The sequence below is a fragment of the Camponotus floridanus genome, unplaced genomic scaffold (genome assembly GCF_003227725.1).
Source record: "Camponotus floridanus strain SB8 unplaced genomic scaffold, Cflo_v7.5 scaffold115, whole genome shotgun sequence".
NCBI lineage: Eukaryota > Metazoa > Arthropoda > Insecta > Hymenoptera > Formicidae > Camponotus > Camponotus floridanus.
The window spans coordinates 483,811-501,103 of NW_020229232.1; the positions used below are offsets into that span (position 1 = coordinate 483,811).

General features: G+C 30.0%; 3 protein-coding genes across 4 annotated transcripts; 2 read left to right on the forward strand and 1 right to left on the reverse strand.

Moving 5' to 3' along the window:
- Positions 1-1,944: 1,944 nt before the first annotated feature.
- Positions 1,945-3,455, reverse strand: LOC105258886 (transmembrane protein 242). The gene is made up of 3 exons (XM_011270449.3): positions 3,262-3,455; positions 2,337-2,713; positions 1,945-1,968 (listed from the first exon to the last, which is right to left on the reverse strand). The coding sequence occupies exons 1-3, from the start codon at positions 3,329-3,331 to the stop codon at positions 1,963-1,965; spliced, it is 453 nt and encodes a 150-aa protein (XP_011268751.1). The 5' UTR covers positions 3,332-3,455; the 3' UTR covers positions 1,945-1,962.
- On the forward strand, positions 3,441-6,988 carry LOC105258885 (rap1 GTPase-GDP dissociation stimulator 1-B). Its single transcript, XM_011270448.2, has 10 exons — positions 3,441-3,628; positions 3,726-3,863; positions 4,022-4,255; positions 4,599-4,765; positions 4,897-5,128; positions 5,370-5,516; positions 5,585-5,980; positions 6,086-6,218; positions 6,277-6,545; positions 6,637-6,988. The coding sequence occupies exons 1-10, from the start codon at positions 3,616-3,618 to the stop codon at positions 6,777-6,779; spliced, it is 1,872 nt and encodes a 623-aa protein (XP_011268750.1). The 5' UTR covers positions 3,441-3,615; the 3' UTR covers positions 6,780-6,988.
- A 1,672-nt stretch (positions 6,989-8,660) lies between these two features.
- On the forward strand, positions 8,661-16,754 carry LOC105258887 (protein transport protein Sec24A). Of its 2 annotated transcripts, none has more exons than XM_020029891.2 (15): positions 8,661-8,844; positions 9,517-9,649; positions 10,128-11,260; positions 11,399-11,554; positions 11,658-11,773; positions 12,332-12,434; positions 12,590-12,716; positions 12,794-12,903; positions 13,074-13,689; positions 13,972-14,301; positions 14,369-14,479; positions 14,653-14,825; positions 14,912-15,247; positions 15,361-15,464; positions 15,624-16,754. In XM_020029891.2, the coding sequence occupies exons 2-15, from the start codon at positions 9,538-9,540 to the stop codon at positions 15,736-15,738; spliced, it is 3,642 nt and encodes a 1,213-aa protein (XP_019885450.1). In that variant the 5' UTR covers positions 8,661-8,844; positions 9,517-9,537; the 3' UTR covers positions 15,739-16,754. The 2 variants fall into 2 exon arrangements, with proteins under 2 accessions (XP_019885450.1, XP_011268754.1); XM_011270452.3 differs by having other exon boundaries at positions 8,664-8,844; positions 9,517-9,679; positions 15,624-16,135.
- The last annotated feature ends 539 nt before the right edge of the window (positions 16,755-17,293 follow it).

Genomic DNA, 17,293 nt, shown 5'->3' on the forward strand with positions numbered 1-17,293 from the left:
GTTGTAATCGTCAAGTAAATTATCAATTTAATTAATCGCGGAGAAATGCGCGTTTTTAATAATTGCTTACGAATTTACTGTGCAAATATGTCAAATTTTAACTTACGAAATTACGAATTGTAACAAATACATATTCCGTCAAAAAATTACAATTTCCAAGTAAAATATAAATATTCAATTGGTTTTATCGTAATAAAATATTCAATTTCATTAAAATATTAAATTGGTATTTCATAAATATAAATCGACGATTAATAAAACATACTCTTCTTCATGCATTATTAATTATTTACTATTATGCTGTTGTTTCTTATGCAATCGTTATTTCAAGATCACCTTCGTATCTCTTTAATTTAACATAAGTATACAAAGTATATAAAACCTCACGTTCTTTTAACGTGATATATCTTTTATAGATAGTGCACGATCAACTTTTTTACCGCAATATTGATATGGTACTGGAAAATTTGTTGAATCTTTTTTTTATTAATAAGACATGTGCGATGCGTTCTTATACGTGATATTTTAATAAAATAAGATTAATTGCTTTTTTATAGTATTTAAAATGATCTCCTGAGATTTTAATTACTAAAATATAATCGAAGAATCTTTAAAAATGTGATTTGTGCCAAGTTCTTTATCAAATCTGCTATATTTGTGGAGATATATGGTATTAAATATTTACTTCTGAGTGTTTTTTTTCTTTTTTTGCAAAATCGTGTAATTTTTAAAAATTAGTATTCGATGGTTTCTGTGTGATTTAGTATGAAAGAGCGCATTTTTATTGTATTTCTTTTTGATATCGAAAGAGAGAAGAATTCAAAATTCATCTTGAACTTTATTTGTAAGAAATATTGAAGTTTGCACTCACATGAAAAATTAATATTTGATGTATTTATATGGATTATTTACGAAATAACAAATTTGAATCTTATATTTTTTATATAATTTAAAACCTTTTATACAAAAATTTCTAAATAAGCAAAAATTTCTAAATAACTAGTTTTCCACATTTATTAGTTTTTAAATTATATAATTTTTTAAATTACATAATTTTAGAAAAACAAAGATCGAACAATTAATATTTAAAAATATTTCTCCGAAATATTGCAAATTTTCTAAAGTGCAAATTAGAATTAATTAGAATAAATCTTCAAGTTTTTAGATTATAGTAATTCTTATGAATCTTAAATCTTTTTTAAAATTCATCGACTATAAATAACTTAGTAATTTCATAGCTTAAATAAAAAATAATGTAAAGCAATAGCGCACAAATCCAAATATAAAAGTGCAGATTAAATATTTTGCTAACTATAAGACTTTCTAATATAATAATAGTATTTTCTAATAGTATTTTCTCCCATTAATATTTTATTATCACACTTTGATTTTTTCCGAATAATAATTAAAACTGTTAAAATAAATTCTCTAGTTTGTATGGATCGTAAAATTTCATGCTCGTTATTTTGATCTAAAATAGAAAAAAAACTATTTTTTTATTTGCGAATAATTAATATAATATAATCATAGTAACAACATTTATTAAATTAATTACTCTTTTTAATTTGATGTTAATAATGACATTCCTTGAATATTATAATTTTATAATTTTTATTTAGATAATATTGTATGTAATTAAATATATATATATATATATATATATATATATATATTTATTTATATATATATATATATATACACAATAAATATATAAAATATTTATCCACAAGTTAATTCGCTAGAATTAATTTAGTTACGATTTTTAATTTACGACAAAACAACTTATTCAATCTTGTTAACAGACGCACAATGAGTTATTTGCAAACACGCGATGAACTCATGCGTGATTCACGTGTACGATCGTACGACTCTCGTCTGATCATGCGATTCGTAAAGTTATTAGATGTCAGTAGTGACCCATTGGTCACAAACAAGATACATACATTATGTACATTCAAGTCTTTATTCCTACAACAAAAAATTACAAAAGAAATTATCGCGCGTTAATCATCCGTTACAAACAAATTTTATATTTTTATAATTAATTATAATTAATTATATGAATATATCTAAAAATATTTTAATAATTTTTTTAGACAATTGTCTAAATATAATAATCATATCTCGATTAATTTTCTATTAGCCAATACTTGCAAATAGTTTTATCTTAATATTGTGAGGATTTTAAAAGAAGATTGAGAATTTGCAAAATTTTAAAAAGCTTTTCAATATCTTTCTACACAATATCTTAATATATATCAATATTGAATGTTTATAAATTTTAGACATTGCAAATTTCTAAAAAAAATGTAGACATCTATTAAAATTAGACTTACTTCTTTATTTTGTCCCCAATCTTCAGAGATGTACGTTAATAGGTCTGTCAAGCCCTCAAATTCTGTTCTACTTTGAGGTGGATTATTCTTTGGTATTTTTGGTAATAAGGAACCCATTTTAAACCTAAATTCTTCTGCATTAGTGGCTCCAGAGATTTTCCAGATTCCATAGAAAAATAAGCCACATCCTGTGATAGCAAAAAGCGAGCCCCAGCCAAGGGCTCGTATTGCTAATGATGCTCCTGTTTCGTTAATTCCTCTAACGCCAGAAATTCCTTCTCCAAAGTGTTTTGGATCTTGCTTTTTGGTAACCCCCACGGCTCTGGCAAAACCAGCAAAGGCAGAAATACTTGCGACGGTGCTTAGAAATACTGCAGCTATGGAAATATAAATAAATTTATTGAAAAAACATGTAATGTATTGCGTGAATATTAACGGAAAATAATGAAAAAGATAAAAAAAAGAGACAAGCTGGAATTGAAGCTTAATTGATTATAAAAATATAAATGCAAACAGTATGATGTATGTTATATAATATTAAAATTATAACAGGTAAAAAAAATTGAAATATTAATTTCACAGTCGTGAAAAATATCACTTATGATCAAAACTTCTTGTTTTTTATCCAGTATTTTGAATTTTTTCAGTATTTTGAATAATTTTTGTATTCATGATAAAATGTATAAAGCACACTGCGTAATAACTAATGGAGTTTTTCTGAGCAACGTTAATATTAAAATGAATATTTTTCTATGTTAATAATCGTATGAAAAATTACAGTTTGCAGCTTTTTATATGTTAGTGACACGTGTATCAGAGATAGAGAGAAAACGCTTTCATGGATAATGAGGTTAGCTTGGACAGCGCACGATATATGTGCGGCAATACGGATATACTTTACAACTTCTATAATTCTTAAACTTACCGTATATTTTCTCTTTCTGTTTTGCAGATTTTACAACGGACGTATTCGCAGCATCCTTCGATTCCGCCATCGTATTCGAAGAAAAGTATCTTGACGGTTACTCCGCCATTTTTAAAGTGCCCACGCGTTTACACATGCGGAATAACCATTTAGTAATCGAATAATAATACATCTAACGTATACGTAGATTGTAGATATATGCGCGCATTTTACAGAACCCGGCCATTAATTCCATATGTCAAGAGTGAGCAAAAAGGTTGCCGGGAATTTTTTTTAGTATTTCGTTAAAATCGTGAAGCACGTTTGACATTCAGGCAAGTCGAGTTTTGTGAATTCTCAACGTTGGCCCTCAACATGGAAATGGAAGGTAAAATCCTGTTGTTTTTCATTTCACATATCTTTTTCGTTTTTCTCTACTTTTAAAAAGACGAAAGAACATAGATTTCTTTTAATGTATGTTACAGGCGAAGTAAAGCATAACATCGATGAACTCGTTGATGATTTAAAACACGCTGTAAAACTTGATATCTCACAAGATGAATGTCCTAATATCATTCAGATATTGGATTCTATGGCGAATGTTAGCAAAACTTCAATTGAAGGTATAATGAGAGAATTGCAATATACATTGAATTGTATTATAATAGATTTGGATGTGTGACTAACATTTTATATTTTTTGTTTCTTTCCCATTTATCGTCGCTCATGTAATTTAATATTGTATTATATAAAGTTGTTATTAATTAGTATATGGTTTTAGAGACATCGGAACTAGTCATTGATGAAGTTTTTCTGATGTTGCTTGGACACAAGTCTAAACAGATTGTAGTAAATACAACAAAAGCCATTGCAGAGATTGCAAAGACTGAAAAAGGAAGGGAGAAATGTACTAATACAGAGTTGGTACAAGCATTGATTGAGTTGCTAAAAAAGAACGATATAGATATACTGACGCCAGCTTCCAGAGCTATAGGAAATATCTGTTATGATAATGGTTGTTGTAACAGTCGCATTTATATAAGAATTTGAACATTACATATGAATTTATCTTATATAACTATCCAAAATAAAAGTCAAAGTTTCCATTTTGATAGATTTATATATATTTATATATATAAATTATTATATATATTTATTATATAAATTATATTTATATATCAAGCATCAGATCATTTGTTATCATGCAGATATAAATATTTGTTATTAAAAAAATTATAAATATTTGTTATCATGAAAAGATATATATAATAGTTTTAAATATATTATTAATTTATACAATTGTGTAGTAACCATGATAAAAAATATATAAGCTTCAATGAGGAACATTTATTTTACAGAGAATGGTAAAAAATTGGTGCAGGAGCAGGATGGATTGAAAGTAATTTTAACAGTGCTGAAGAAAAGTATTGCATTAAAGGATGCTAAGGGGGCCAGTTTTCTGCGAAGTGTGGCCACTGGTTCTTTATTAAATTTTTTGGTGGATCAGGAAGCATTGTATGAAGAGGTAATACTTGAACAGAGAGAAGCTACATTTCTTTGAGAATATATATGCTATAAACACTGAATAAAATAATCATCAATGGTGTTAAAAGCACGATGGAAAGGCAACAATTATAATTATATATATTCCATCAGGCACTCAAACAAGACATAGTATCCACTATTTGTAGTATCTTGGAGGAAGATAGGACCAGCGATGGTGAAAGGACAGTATATGCATTACTCATTCTTAGCTTATTAAATGGCACGAACATTATATTTCTTGATGAGAGATTAACGAAAATTCTGATTGATGTATTCATCAGTGACACTTCCTCTGAATTATGTGAAATGTGTTTGGAATTATTACATGGCCAGGCCGAAGATGGTAAATTAATGATAATTTCATTGATTAATAATTAAATGTAGATTAAATTAATTTAAATTAATCTCTTCGTGTAAATTAAAATGAAATAAAGTAAAAATATCTTAATATAATTAGATTTAATTCTGAATTTATTCGAAACATTAGATTTAAAACACATGAATGAGTTAAATTGAAGTAATAATTATAAATTATAGTTATAATTATAATAATAATTATCAATAATATAATTTCAACTTTTTAGAAAAAGTAAAGTTATTGCTAGCCAAAACAGGAGTGTGCGACTTACTCCTCAAATTATTAGAAAAACATGGTCCACATTGCAATGACGAAGAAACACGGTTTGTTGTGAAAATTGCTTGTAACTTGATCGTTTTGATCTTAACCGGAGGTGAGTTCTGAGATGAGCTCTCAAATCCAGTATTATTTGTTCTAATAAATATACTACTTTCTGTCTAGATGACAGTATGAACTTCCTTTATGATGATAGCAAAGGGGCTGTCTATAAAAAGTTGGTAGACTGGCTAGAGAGCATCGATGAAGACTTACAAATTACCGCCGTTTTAGCTATGTGCAACTTTGCACGCACCGACGTACATTGTAAGCATATGGTCGAAGAGGGTATTCATCGGAAGCTACTAAAACTCCTTCAAAAAAATGATAGCAAGTGTGGCGATATCAGATGTCAACACGCCTTACTCAGCGCATTACGTAATCTCGTCATACCTGTGAATAACAAATCGTTGATACTCACCGATGGTTTGATCGATGTACTTTATCCGATGTTGGACATCCCTACTTTTCCCGTTGTTTTCAAATTGCTGGGAACGCTTAGGATAGTCATAGACGGCCAAAGTGAGCACTCATAAAAACCTCTCTTAAAAACTAAAATAGCAACAATATTTACTATAATTTAATAAGAAAATAAGGTAATAATTATGGCCGAGTTACTTGCTGTAGGAGAAGCAGCAATCTCCTTAGGACGAAGAGAAGATCTGATCAAGCGAACGGTTGAATGGTGCAGTACCGCGGATCATCCTGGCGTTCAGGGCGAAGCGAATCGATTAATTGCTTGGATAATGAACAATAGCAGGTTCGTTTTCAATGAAATTTATGAAATAATTCCCACAAACTATTGATATATTTTTTAGGGACAAGCAAATTGCTTTGTTAATTATCAAATACGGAGCAGTGCAACATTTGGTTAAAATGCTTCTGGCACAGCATACATTAATGCAAAATGAAGCAATACTAAGTCTAACGATACTGACAAGGATCTGTTTGACGGAGTCTGAAGAGTTGTTAATCGAGGCGGACTTTGGGAGTAACATGTGCGAATTTGTTAAAATACGCGCAAAGGATCTCGACATACATATTGTGTTAAATGCGTTATCTTTATTGGATAGCGTCGTGCAATCAGGTATTATGGCAAAAAGTATTAATTTGAAAAAGAATTAGCTATAGCACTAGAATTGTTCAATATTTAATCACACTAAATAATTTTATTTTAGCCCGGTTAAAAGAACATCTCAAAAACTGTGGATTAGCTGATGCGTGTAAAACTTTGCAGTTCAAAAACGAAGATAGTGCTGAAATCTGGACGCGTGCTACTGCACTGCGAACCGCGCTGTGCACTGCCTTGGATATAAGTTAGGAATTCGATTATTAAAAGTGTTCTAGAAAAATGGATGACCAATTCAAACATTACGCATTCATGTGCGCTGCCATTGTTGTATCTTCCATTTATTCCAAAAAGCTATACAAAAACTCAACTACAACTTCTCCAAGATGACCAAATCATCATTCAATTTGATCCACAGATTACAAAATGTACTTTATTTATTGAGAAATATATATTCTATTGATGTACTTGTATTATTGCAATTAATTTATTAATTTATTAATTATAAAACTTTTGTTAAAGTTTTCTTAAGAATTATTTCGACTAAAATCTTAACTTAATCGATAATTGATTTACTAAGAATAATATGTATCTAACATATAAACATGTATATCTATAATATATTTGTAATTTTTCAAATAATTTTTATTATAATTTTGTGATCTGACATGTAAAAGATGAAATTAAGAACGACCAGTTAAAAATTTTTTTGTTTCAGTTAAATAAGTTCATCGAAGTCGTTCCAAGAAAGTATTGAAGGTATATATTTCCTATATTTGCAAGAGTATATAAAATATATACTCTTATTATTTATCTATATTTTTTTTATTTAAACATATTGCTTTATCACAGACGAGATACTGTTAAAAATAATCAGTTTTATGAGTACTTACATAATATTTGAAAAATCTGTTGTATATTACGCTCTCTCAGGAAACAACGACCAAAGTAAAAAATAATAAACGTAAATGATAATAGAAATAAATATAAACAAAATATTACAATACAATATATAATACGATATAATACATATAAATATAAATCATAATATAAATAAAAAAATAGTTATAATTAGTTATTGATAATAATTTATTATACATAAAATTATTTCAGTATGTTATTTCTTTCAATACTACTATTATTTATTTATATATGTATATGTATATGTGTGTTTATATATGTATTTATATATGTATATTTATATATGTATATGTGTGTTCTTTTTTCTTTCAATATCATTTTTTATTTATTTATATAGTTTCCTAAAAGTCATTTTTTTGAAGTGTAAAACTAAAAATTATACTATAAAATCTAACTTTGGAAAAGTAGTAAAACAATTTAATTGCAGGTTCAAATAATTACGTGATACTTCAGCCGTTTGATGAATAATTAATCTATAAATTAAAATATTTCTATAATTTAATATTTTGTGTATATATATATATATATATATACATATATTGTTTTTGATATAGAATAAATATATTTCAATATTAATCGCGATCGCAAACAGAAAATTTAATAATATGAAGTTTCGTATCATTATTTTATAATTCGTTGCCGAAATATCGACCTTAGCGGCAATAATACGCGCTATTATTATATTTTTGTTATCATTCGTACAATGACACTCGAATAATAAAGTAGTGACACGCTCCGTATATTATAAAATTATTTTTTCTTAATTAATTATTAATTATTTCAAATTAATTATAATATTCAGAGTGAATATGCTTTGATATTATCAATTATATAGAAGATATTCTGGTAAACATCATAAGAAGAAAGAAACGCGACGAGTCCCTACAATCTTAGGCCAATGAAATGCGACAGTTTATAACAACCTGGACTCGAAGAGGAGGCTGCATTAGATAAGAATGCATGGTAATAAATGACCTTTTTAGGGTATATTTAGACAAATTTGTATAGCGCATAAGCATATATGTATAAAAAAAATTGATTGAACCATAAGCATATCTATAAGGAGAATAAATTAATCTATTTCCTTATGCTTATATTTAGACAAGTTTATCTGGATGCCTTTAATGTGAATTAAAATATCTCTGGAAAATTTAAATTTTCAGCGCCAATTTTTTTCTAGTATCTTACTGCCATCTAGTACCGTCACGTGCTATCGTCTATCCATGCCCTGGCGCAGCAGTCGCGCGAGCTGCCACGTAATGTTGTGTGTGCTGTTTGTCCGTTCTCGAGTTGCTGCAATTATATCGTCCTGTAGGATTACGTGGAGATAAGCGAGGTGATGCGCGAGTTTGCGTCCATCCGTTTTTAATTTTAAACGACCCGCGTTGTTGTAAAGGTAAGGAGCATTCGGATATTCCAGCCATTCCGTTCTGCATTTTAACCTTTTGTCGCACTGACAATGCGCTTTGACGACTCAAATGTCAACCTGCTAGAATTCATATTTTCTTTCTGGATTAATAAATATGATAATTGCCCTAGAGTAAGCTCGATGTAGCTCTGATCCTCTCCTTGAGATAACTAATTTTCTTTTCACTCTGTCTAATTTTTAATCTGTAACTTCTTATTCAGTATAGTCTATGAGTTGCTTTGCGTAGACCCATAATTTGATAGTATTGTAAGATTCTTATTGCTGCTACTGGCAATAGTGCTTAATTAATGTTTGATGATTTAAAATCATTTGTCGATTTACATCATTTGTTGATTTAGGTCCATATTCTGAATCCTCTTTTATCGATAAAAGAGTTTTTAAAAGTGGCCTGTAGCCAATCAGAAGGCTTATATGCCACTTTTAGAGGCACTTTTATCGATAAAAGAGGATTCAGAATATGGGCCTTATAAAAAGAATTCAAGCAGAATCTCTAAGCATTTTTATATTATATATCTTAAATTTATCTTGAATATGAAGATAGATTTTAAATCCAATAATTTATAATTTTTAATATAGAAAACATGTTTCTGTTTAAACGTATGTTATCCTAATTTATTAAATAATAAGTTTTATTTGCAGTGTGACTGTTAAAGGAACAAAATGTCACAGTCAAGTGGTTACCAATATCCAGTGTATGCAGAGCCCAATAATTCCTTGAAGAATGATCCATCGCCAATAGTAAATGGCCAAAATTCTGCTTCTCAACAAAATGGTGTGCAGTCTCCCCAGTTCAATCTAACTGGTAAATTTTTGTAAAGAAAAAGGAATAGAATAATATGAATGAGCAAAGAAATACTTCTTTATATCTTAAGTATAATGTACATATAACTTTTCTAATAGCATCTAGGTTTTTATACATTTAACACTTCATAATATAAAAACTGAGATAACACAATCAATAAATCTTTTGCTTCTTTGAAATAATGATTAACAAATTGATTGCTAATAAACAATTTTGTGAATTCCATATCTTAATAGATTGTATCAATATTTTAGTTAAATATATAAATAAAATTTTATTTTAAGAAAGATAATAAATTTACATAAAATTCTATAAAGCAGTTGTTATAATCAATTATATCTTATTTAAATAATAATGATATTTATTATTAATTGAAGTTTTAGAAATATTATACTTGATTCTTGTTTAGAAAATTTATTAAAATTGAGATAACTAAACGTATTCGTAGGTACACCATCATCGCAATCGTCGCGTGACCCGTCCAGGGAGACTTCCAGAGACCCATCGCCAACTCAATACCTTCATAATCAATATCGGCCTCAGTTGCCTCGACCACCAATGCCACCAATAAATGGACCTCCAAGCTCCAATGCGTTGCCTTTGCTATCTAGGACGACACAATTGCATAATCCTGTAAATCCTTACGGAATTTCTAACCAATATGCTGCTAGTGCTCATTCAAATGTTGCAGTCAGTACACCTTCGACTGCCTTTGTATCCCAACCTAATCAGGAAGTTCAGTATAGAAACACAATTCCTTTGAATCAAATGCCTTTACTAGCCAAAAACTTGTCATCAGGCTCTGCTCCTTCGACGTTCACAAATACTACCGAACCGGAGCTTGCTAAAGTAAACCAAAGTTATCAATGGACAACTAATCCCCTTCCTACTAATGCTGCACAGGGGACCACAGATATTTCTGGAACATCCAGTAACATTGATAAGACTAGTCAAGTCTCTACAGATCAAACTGCTGGAGTTCAAACATCTTTTACTGGATATAAGACCTTGGTGCAGGGTCAATGTGACCCTACTTTTCCATCTTCAGCCAATGTTAGTCTACCTCCTTCGAATCTCCGTCAACATGTGAATAAAATTAGGCACATACAACAAGATCCAGCGATTTCCAATATACAGTCTCCAAAAACTCAAAATATTCAAGCATCACAACCGATAATCGGTGTTTCTGAAAGCTTAAATAATCCTCAACTCAAATATAGCAGTCAACAGAATCTATTCAGTCCAACGTCAACACCATTGAATTCTAGCACACCAAACTTATTCCACGGTTCACAAGGCCATAATATAGATTCACGGAATCCTCAAAATTATAGTCCTCAACCATTGAAACCACAGCAGAATTTACTTACTGGTTACATGGATTCTACGGGATTGGGAAACACTCTTCAAGGTCAGAATATACATCAAAATTTACCTGGCCAGAGAAGATATCCACAACAAGACACTGCCAATACTACGATGCTACCTCCAAGAACGACCGCACCGCCTTTGGGAGCTAATCAATTACATGATGCGAGACCGCCGCCACCAGGAATGCCGCCTCTTCCGAGTCAACAGCTGGTAATGGAACTTAAGAAGATATAATATATTATAACATATTATAACATCTAATATTAAAATTAAGTTTTATTTCATTAATAGTTTTCTATGTGAAGTTGTGTAATTTTATAATATTAATGATTTTATTTATATTTTTAGTACGATACTCGTTCACAACATCCCGGTCCGATGACGAACGTTCCATTAGATTCGTTAAATAAAAGATATCCTAATATATATCCTGACCAATTAAATCAGTTAAATAATCAGATGGGCAATCTAAACGTTACACAAAGTAGCTACAACAAATTATGGGTATTTATTTTTATTTTTTTTATCAAAATATTTTACTGATTGTTACGTATATAGAATGTAGCATATAAATGTGTTACTTTAACATATTATTAATATTTTTCAGGGGATGGAAGCGGTAGATCTTTTACAATGCAGAAATATACTGCCACCTGAAAAAGTTGAGCCACCAAAGATCAGATTGCATCAGGAAGTCTTGGATAATGTAAACTGTAATCCTGAGTAAGTTTTTCCTTTTTTAGAAATTGTAAACTCTGATATATGTCAATGAAGGAATTAAATGAGAACATAATTTTTTCATATTATGTGTAGTGCATTAATTATTTGAACAGTTCGGTTGCTAGATCGGATCATTAGCAAAATTATATTTGTTATAATATTGATAAGTAAATGAATTGCTTCTCTGCAATCCTAATAGTATTTATGAAAACACATTTCGAACACTTGAATATTGCACAATGCTTCTCTCACAGCCCAGAATTTCTCTTCTCATAGTTGAAATCATGAGGAGATATCTTTGTTTCATCATAGAGTTTCATTATAAAGTGAAAAATTGCACTTTGCTTTTCGCACTTGGCTCTCATTTAGTCTGTTTCATATATTTATTGATATTTTTTCCTTTTCTTTATTTTTTTATCTAAGATATGGAGATTTTTATTAAAAGAAAGCATATATTTAATATATAAAGAAAATTAAACAATAAATTTTTAGAATTTTTATTGTTACTGAAACTGTGTTTTAGGATGTAAATATCATTCTTAATGTATCAAATAATTACAGCATATTCAGGTGTACACTGACAAAAGTCCCGGAATCGAACTCGCTTCTTCAAAAATCAAGATTGCCATTTGGCGTACTAATACATCCTTTTAGAGATCTAAACGTAAGTAATATAGGTGAAAAAATTTTCATAATTTAAATTATACAGGAACCTAGATTATGTGAAATATATTTTATAATTCTTAAAAATATTTTTTGTGAAAATATTTTTAAGTTTTTATAATTTAATAATGTGAAATTTGTTATTTGTCCCAGCAGCATTTGGCAGTGATACAGTGCAATACAATCGTACGCTGTCGAGCTTGCAGAACATATATCAACCCATTTGTATATTTTGTCGATTCGAGAAGATGGAAATGCAATCTTTGTTTCAGACTTAATGAACGTAATAAATATACTTAAGTTGTTTACATTATTGCTTAATATTATATGATGATTAAATATATTTGCATCTTGTTGCAGTTCCTGAAGAATTTCAATTTGATCCTGTGACGAAATCGTATGGTGATCCAGCGCGACGACCAGAAGTCAGAACTGGCACGATAGAGTTTATCGCGCCAAGCGAATATATGGTCAGTGATTTTATTTTTCTATTTTCGATTACATATATGTACTAACTAAAATATAAATAATCAGCTTTAGATCAAATATTTACATATTATTTATAATTATAAAATCTGTATGCATAAGAAATTTGTTTTCTTCGATGCATTTAATTTAATGGATACTGTGTATTTTCCAGGTCCGTCCACCTCAGCCTGCTGTTTATCTTTTTGTCATGGATGTTTCTCGTCTCGCAGTGGAAAGTGGCTATTTGCAGATTGTCTGTAACACCATCACTGAAGAATTATCGCGTCTCCCCGGCGACAGCCGCACTCAAGTCGGTTTTCTTGCTGTCGATTCTGCTTTACATTTCTTCAGCATGCCTGATAATGTATCGCAACCGCACGAAATGATCATGCTAGATATCGATGACGTATTCCTGCCATGTCCAGAGAACCTAATTGTAAATCTGAAAGAACGCGAGGAGCTCATTCGCGATCTTCTCGCCCAGCTATCTGTCAAGTTTTGCGGTACTCACGATACTAACAGCGCTCTCGGCGCTGGTCTTCAAGCTGCTCTAAAACTTCTTTCCGCTACTGGAGGACGCGTCACTGTTTTCCAAACATGTCTGCCTAATCTTGGTCCAGGAGCCTTACAGCCCCGGGAAGACCCCAATGCTAGGGCGAACAAAGATGTGCCGCATCTTAATCCAGCAACAGATTTTTATAAAAGATTTGCTCTGGATTGCAGTGGACAACAGATTGCAATTGATTTGTTCTTATTGAATAGTCAATACAGCGATCTGGCAACTTTATGTAAGTAAAGTTATTTATTGGATATTATTCTAATAAAACTAAATTTTGCAATAAAATAGTAACTGTAAATAATTAATCATTGCGATTTTATAAATCTTTTTTTCTATAAATTTCAGATATATTTTGAGAAATAAGAAATTTTGATTTTTGATAATTGGAAAAATTTCTTTCTTTGTATAAATTAGTAAATAGTTCAATTTGAAAATGTATTGCTTATTGTCAATTCATTTACGTTACTGACAAATATTTATAACATTAATCTTTTTTTATTATATTCTGTAGCATGTATGTCAAAGTTTACTGGTGGCTGCATTTACCATCTGCCACTGTTTCGAGCGTCAAAGTTGCAGAATAGTGAGACATTGGAGAGATTGTTTCGCCGTTATTTGACCAGAAAGATCGGCTTCGAGGCGGTAATGCGGCTTCGCTGTACCCGTGGTCTCAGCATCCATGCTTTTCACGGCAGTTTCTTCGTTCGGTCGACCGATCTTCTCTGTTTACCAAACATTAATCCGGATGCTGGTTTCGGCATGCAAATCTCTATTGACGAGAATCTCTCCGACGTGCAAAATGTATGCTTCCAAGCGTCTCTTCTCTATACTTCGAGTAAAGGTAATAATATCTTTTGGAAAAATTTTTTCTCACATTTCATATATATTTTGTATATTTATATTTAAAGGTGAACGAAGGATTAGAGTACATACCCTGTGCTTGCCAGTTGTGGCAAGTCTATCGGATGTCCTATATTCTGCAGATCAGCAATGTATAGTGGGCTTGTTATCAAAAATGGGTTAGTCAATCTTTTATTTAATTTCATTTTAATTTCGTTTTGAATTATAAATTCTTAAAATATAATCCAAAATATAAAACAAAAATTTAATAATAATACATACATAATAAAACATTTTTAGTTCCTGTAATTATACATAAAATTTAAAAAAGCTTTTGTTTAAATATTTATAGCTGTCGATCGATCACTTCAGTCGTCTTTATCAGACGCTAGAGATGCATTAATAAATGTTGCTATCGATGTCTTGTCTGCGTTCCGACTATCACAATCTTCCGGCAGCGGAGGACTTATCGCACCAGGAAGTTTAAAATTGCTACCATTGTATATTATCGCGTTGTTGAAAAGTGTAAGTTATTAATGATCTAAAAAATACACCATAATTTATATTTAGACACGTTCATTATGGTTCGTATTTTTGTTACGAATTTACAGATAGCGTTCAGATCCGGCACGAGTACACGTTTGGATGATCGTGTATTCGCCATGTTTCAATTGAAGACATTACCATTAGCACAACTAATACAAGTGGTCTTTCCCGATTTATATCCTATTCATGCGCTCGATGATCGCAATTCAAAGGACATTGATGGCAAAGTGTGTCCACAGCCGCCGCGACTTCATTTATCTGCAGAAAAACTCGATAGCCGAGGCGTCTTTCTTATGGATGCTGGTGACAGAATCTTCATCTATATTGGGAAAAATATTAACCCAATATTTTGTTCAAATGTACTCGGAGTTTCGGCATTCGTGTCTATCCCGGAAGAAATGGTGAGCGTTTTATAATTTTTATCAACTGCATTTAAAAAGATTATAATTTATGAATTATAAAAATTTATGATTTAAGATAAAAATTCAATTCATCATTTAAACTTACTTTGCAGTACGAATTACCAGAGTTGGATACAGTAGAAAGCGAACGGTTGCGAAATTTTATATTTAGCTTGCAAGAAGAAAAGCCGTATTACGTACCTGTACAAATTATCAGGTAATTATATTGTTTCTAATTGATAACAAAAGAGATTGTACACATTGCAAGTTATTAAACATATATAATTATCTTCAATCTACGTATCTTTTGAATCATCTATATTTTGATTTATATATTATATTTATAATGCAATTTTTTTTTTTAATTATTTTTTAGGGACGACAGTCATTTTAGGACATTATTCATCGAACGATTGATAGAAGATCGATTTGAATCCGCTCTTAGTTATTACGAGTTCTTGCAACATCTCAAAACGCAAGTGAAGGAGTGACCAAACTAAGGAAATTCTTGGGTGAGATTAATTTGTGAAAGTGTTAGTTAATCGAATCCATGAATTACATGGAATTATAAAAAAAATTGTGCGACGATAAAGTTGTGTGATTCATCACAATTCATCGATTTTGGGTGTCACTTGGGATATATTTGGGACATATCACATGATTCAAGATCTATTTATGCCATCTACTTATGCAGCAGTGATAGCCTTATTGAAAGACACTGACGCATTTAAATATGATAGATTGTAATTGTTATTATTATAATAATTATTATTATTACATATTATATAATTCTTTATCATCAATAACTTCAATTTACATTCTAATTGCGCCACTTGGGTTAAGCAAGATTTCTCTATGCTTTAACTCATATATATCCAGTGAATGGTATCCAATTTTTATGATTCGTGTTACATCTATACAGCAATTTTATTTCAACAAAATTTTTATTTCTTCAATAAGAAAGTTTTCTTTCTCACTAACGGTATATAATTTTCAATAACGGTAATTCGTTGAATAATATCAATAGTGACAAATATAAAGCTGTTTAATAAGATATGTTTGTATAGAATTTTTTTTAATTATATATGTTTCTAAATATTCTTTCTTTCTCGTTCATCGAATTATCGTTATTGTCGTGAATTAATACGCAAGTGTTCTTATCTTAAATACCACACACATGTACACACACATCTTCAAAAAATCGTAAAAAATATTATTTACAAATGATTATACAAATATTATTTATAAATAATTATACACAATAGAAATGGTATTAAATATGTGCAATTTTGCATTTTTAATATAAGTAGTAAAATAAACGAAAGTGTGTGTACTTGCAAGACGTGTGTCGCCAAATGAAAATATTTAATGGTGATAAACAATGTACTTTTTGCAATTTAATCACCTATAGGCAATAAAACGAACAAGAGGATAGTAACGACTCATAAAATATTATATTATCGGTTGCTGTATGTCATTCTTCAGATAATGACAGGTTGTTAATCACATAAGATTAGACATTGCAACGTCGCGACGATAATTTCAAACAATCGATAAACGTTACGATTAAAGAATATTGCAATTGAATTATGTAATTGAATAGGAGGAGATGCGGAGAATAATTTCACGTGAATGTAAAGTACTGATACGTGATCGTCGAAGCGGATATAAAAGACTCGCCTATAAAGACTTTATAAGAAATAAATAATGATGAATGAATATATAGAGTACTGGCGAGTGTTATAGTAAATAAAAAAAATGAATATTGTAAAATATAATCATGCTGTTCATACTGTATCGCGCTGCCAAACAAGTTTCCTGGCATTGATTTCTTTTTGTCATCATATTTTACGATTTGCTAGAAGCAAAAATAGCATGACAATTTAGCCTATTATTTAATAAAACATTTATATATACATATATAGATATATACATATATATAGATATACATACACACACACATACACATACATACATACATACATTACACATATTATACGGGAAATTATTGTACATCTTTTAACGAGCCTTGTCCGTGTACCACCC

Bases quoted from the DNA above. Each gene is read 5' to 3' on its own strand.
- LOC105258886 (XM_011270449.3), bottom strand. From the start codon at position 3,331: ATGGCGGAATCGAAGGATGCTGCGAATACGTCCGTTGTAAAATCTGCA. The intron at 2,714-3,261 runs GTAAGTTTAAGA...ATATTTCCATAG, and splicing joins ACAGAAAGAGAAAATATACG to CTGCAGTATTTCTAAGCACC.
- LOC105258887 (XM_011270452.3), top strand. From the start codon at position 9,538: ATGTCACAGTCAAGTGGTTACCAATATCCAGTGTATGCAGAGCCCAAT. The intron at 11,555-11,657 runs GTATTTATTTTT...AATATTTTTCAG, and splicing joins GTAGCTACAACAAATTATGG to GGGATGGAAGCGGTAGATCT. The intron at 14,302-14,368 runs GTAATAATATCT...TTATATTTAAAG, and splicing joins TCTCTATACTTCGAGTAAAG to GTGAACGAAGGATTAGAGTA.
- LOC105258885 (XM_011270448.2), top strand. The intron at 4,256-4,598 runs GTTGTTGTAACA...TTTATTTTACAG, and splicing joins AAATATCTGTTATGATAATG to AGAATGGTAAAAAATTGGTG. The intron at 5,517-5,584 runs GTGAGTTCTGAG...CTTTCTGTCTAG, and splicing joins CGTTTTGATCTTAACCGGAG to ATGACAGTATGAACTTCCTT.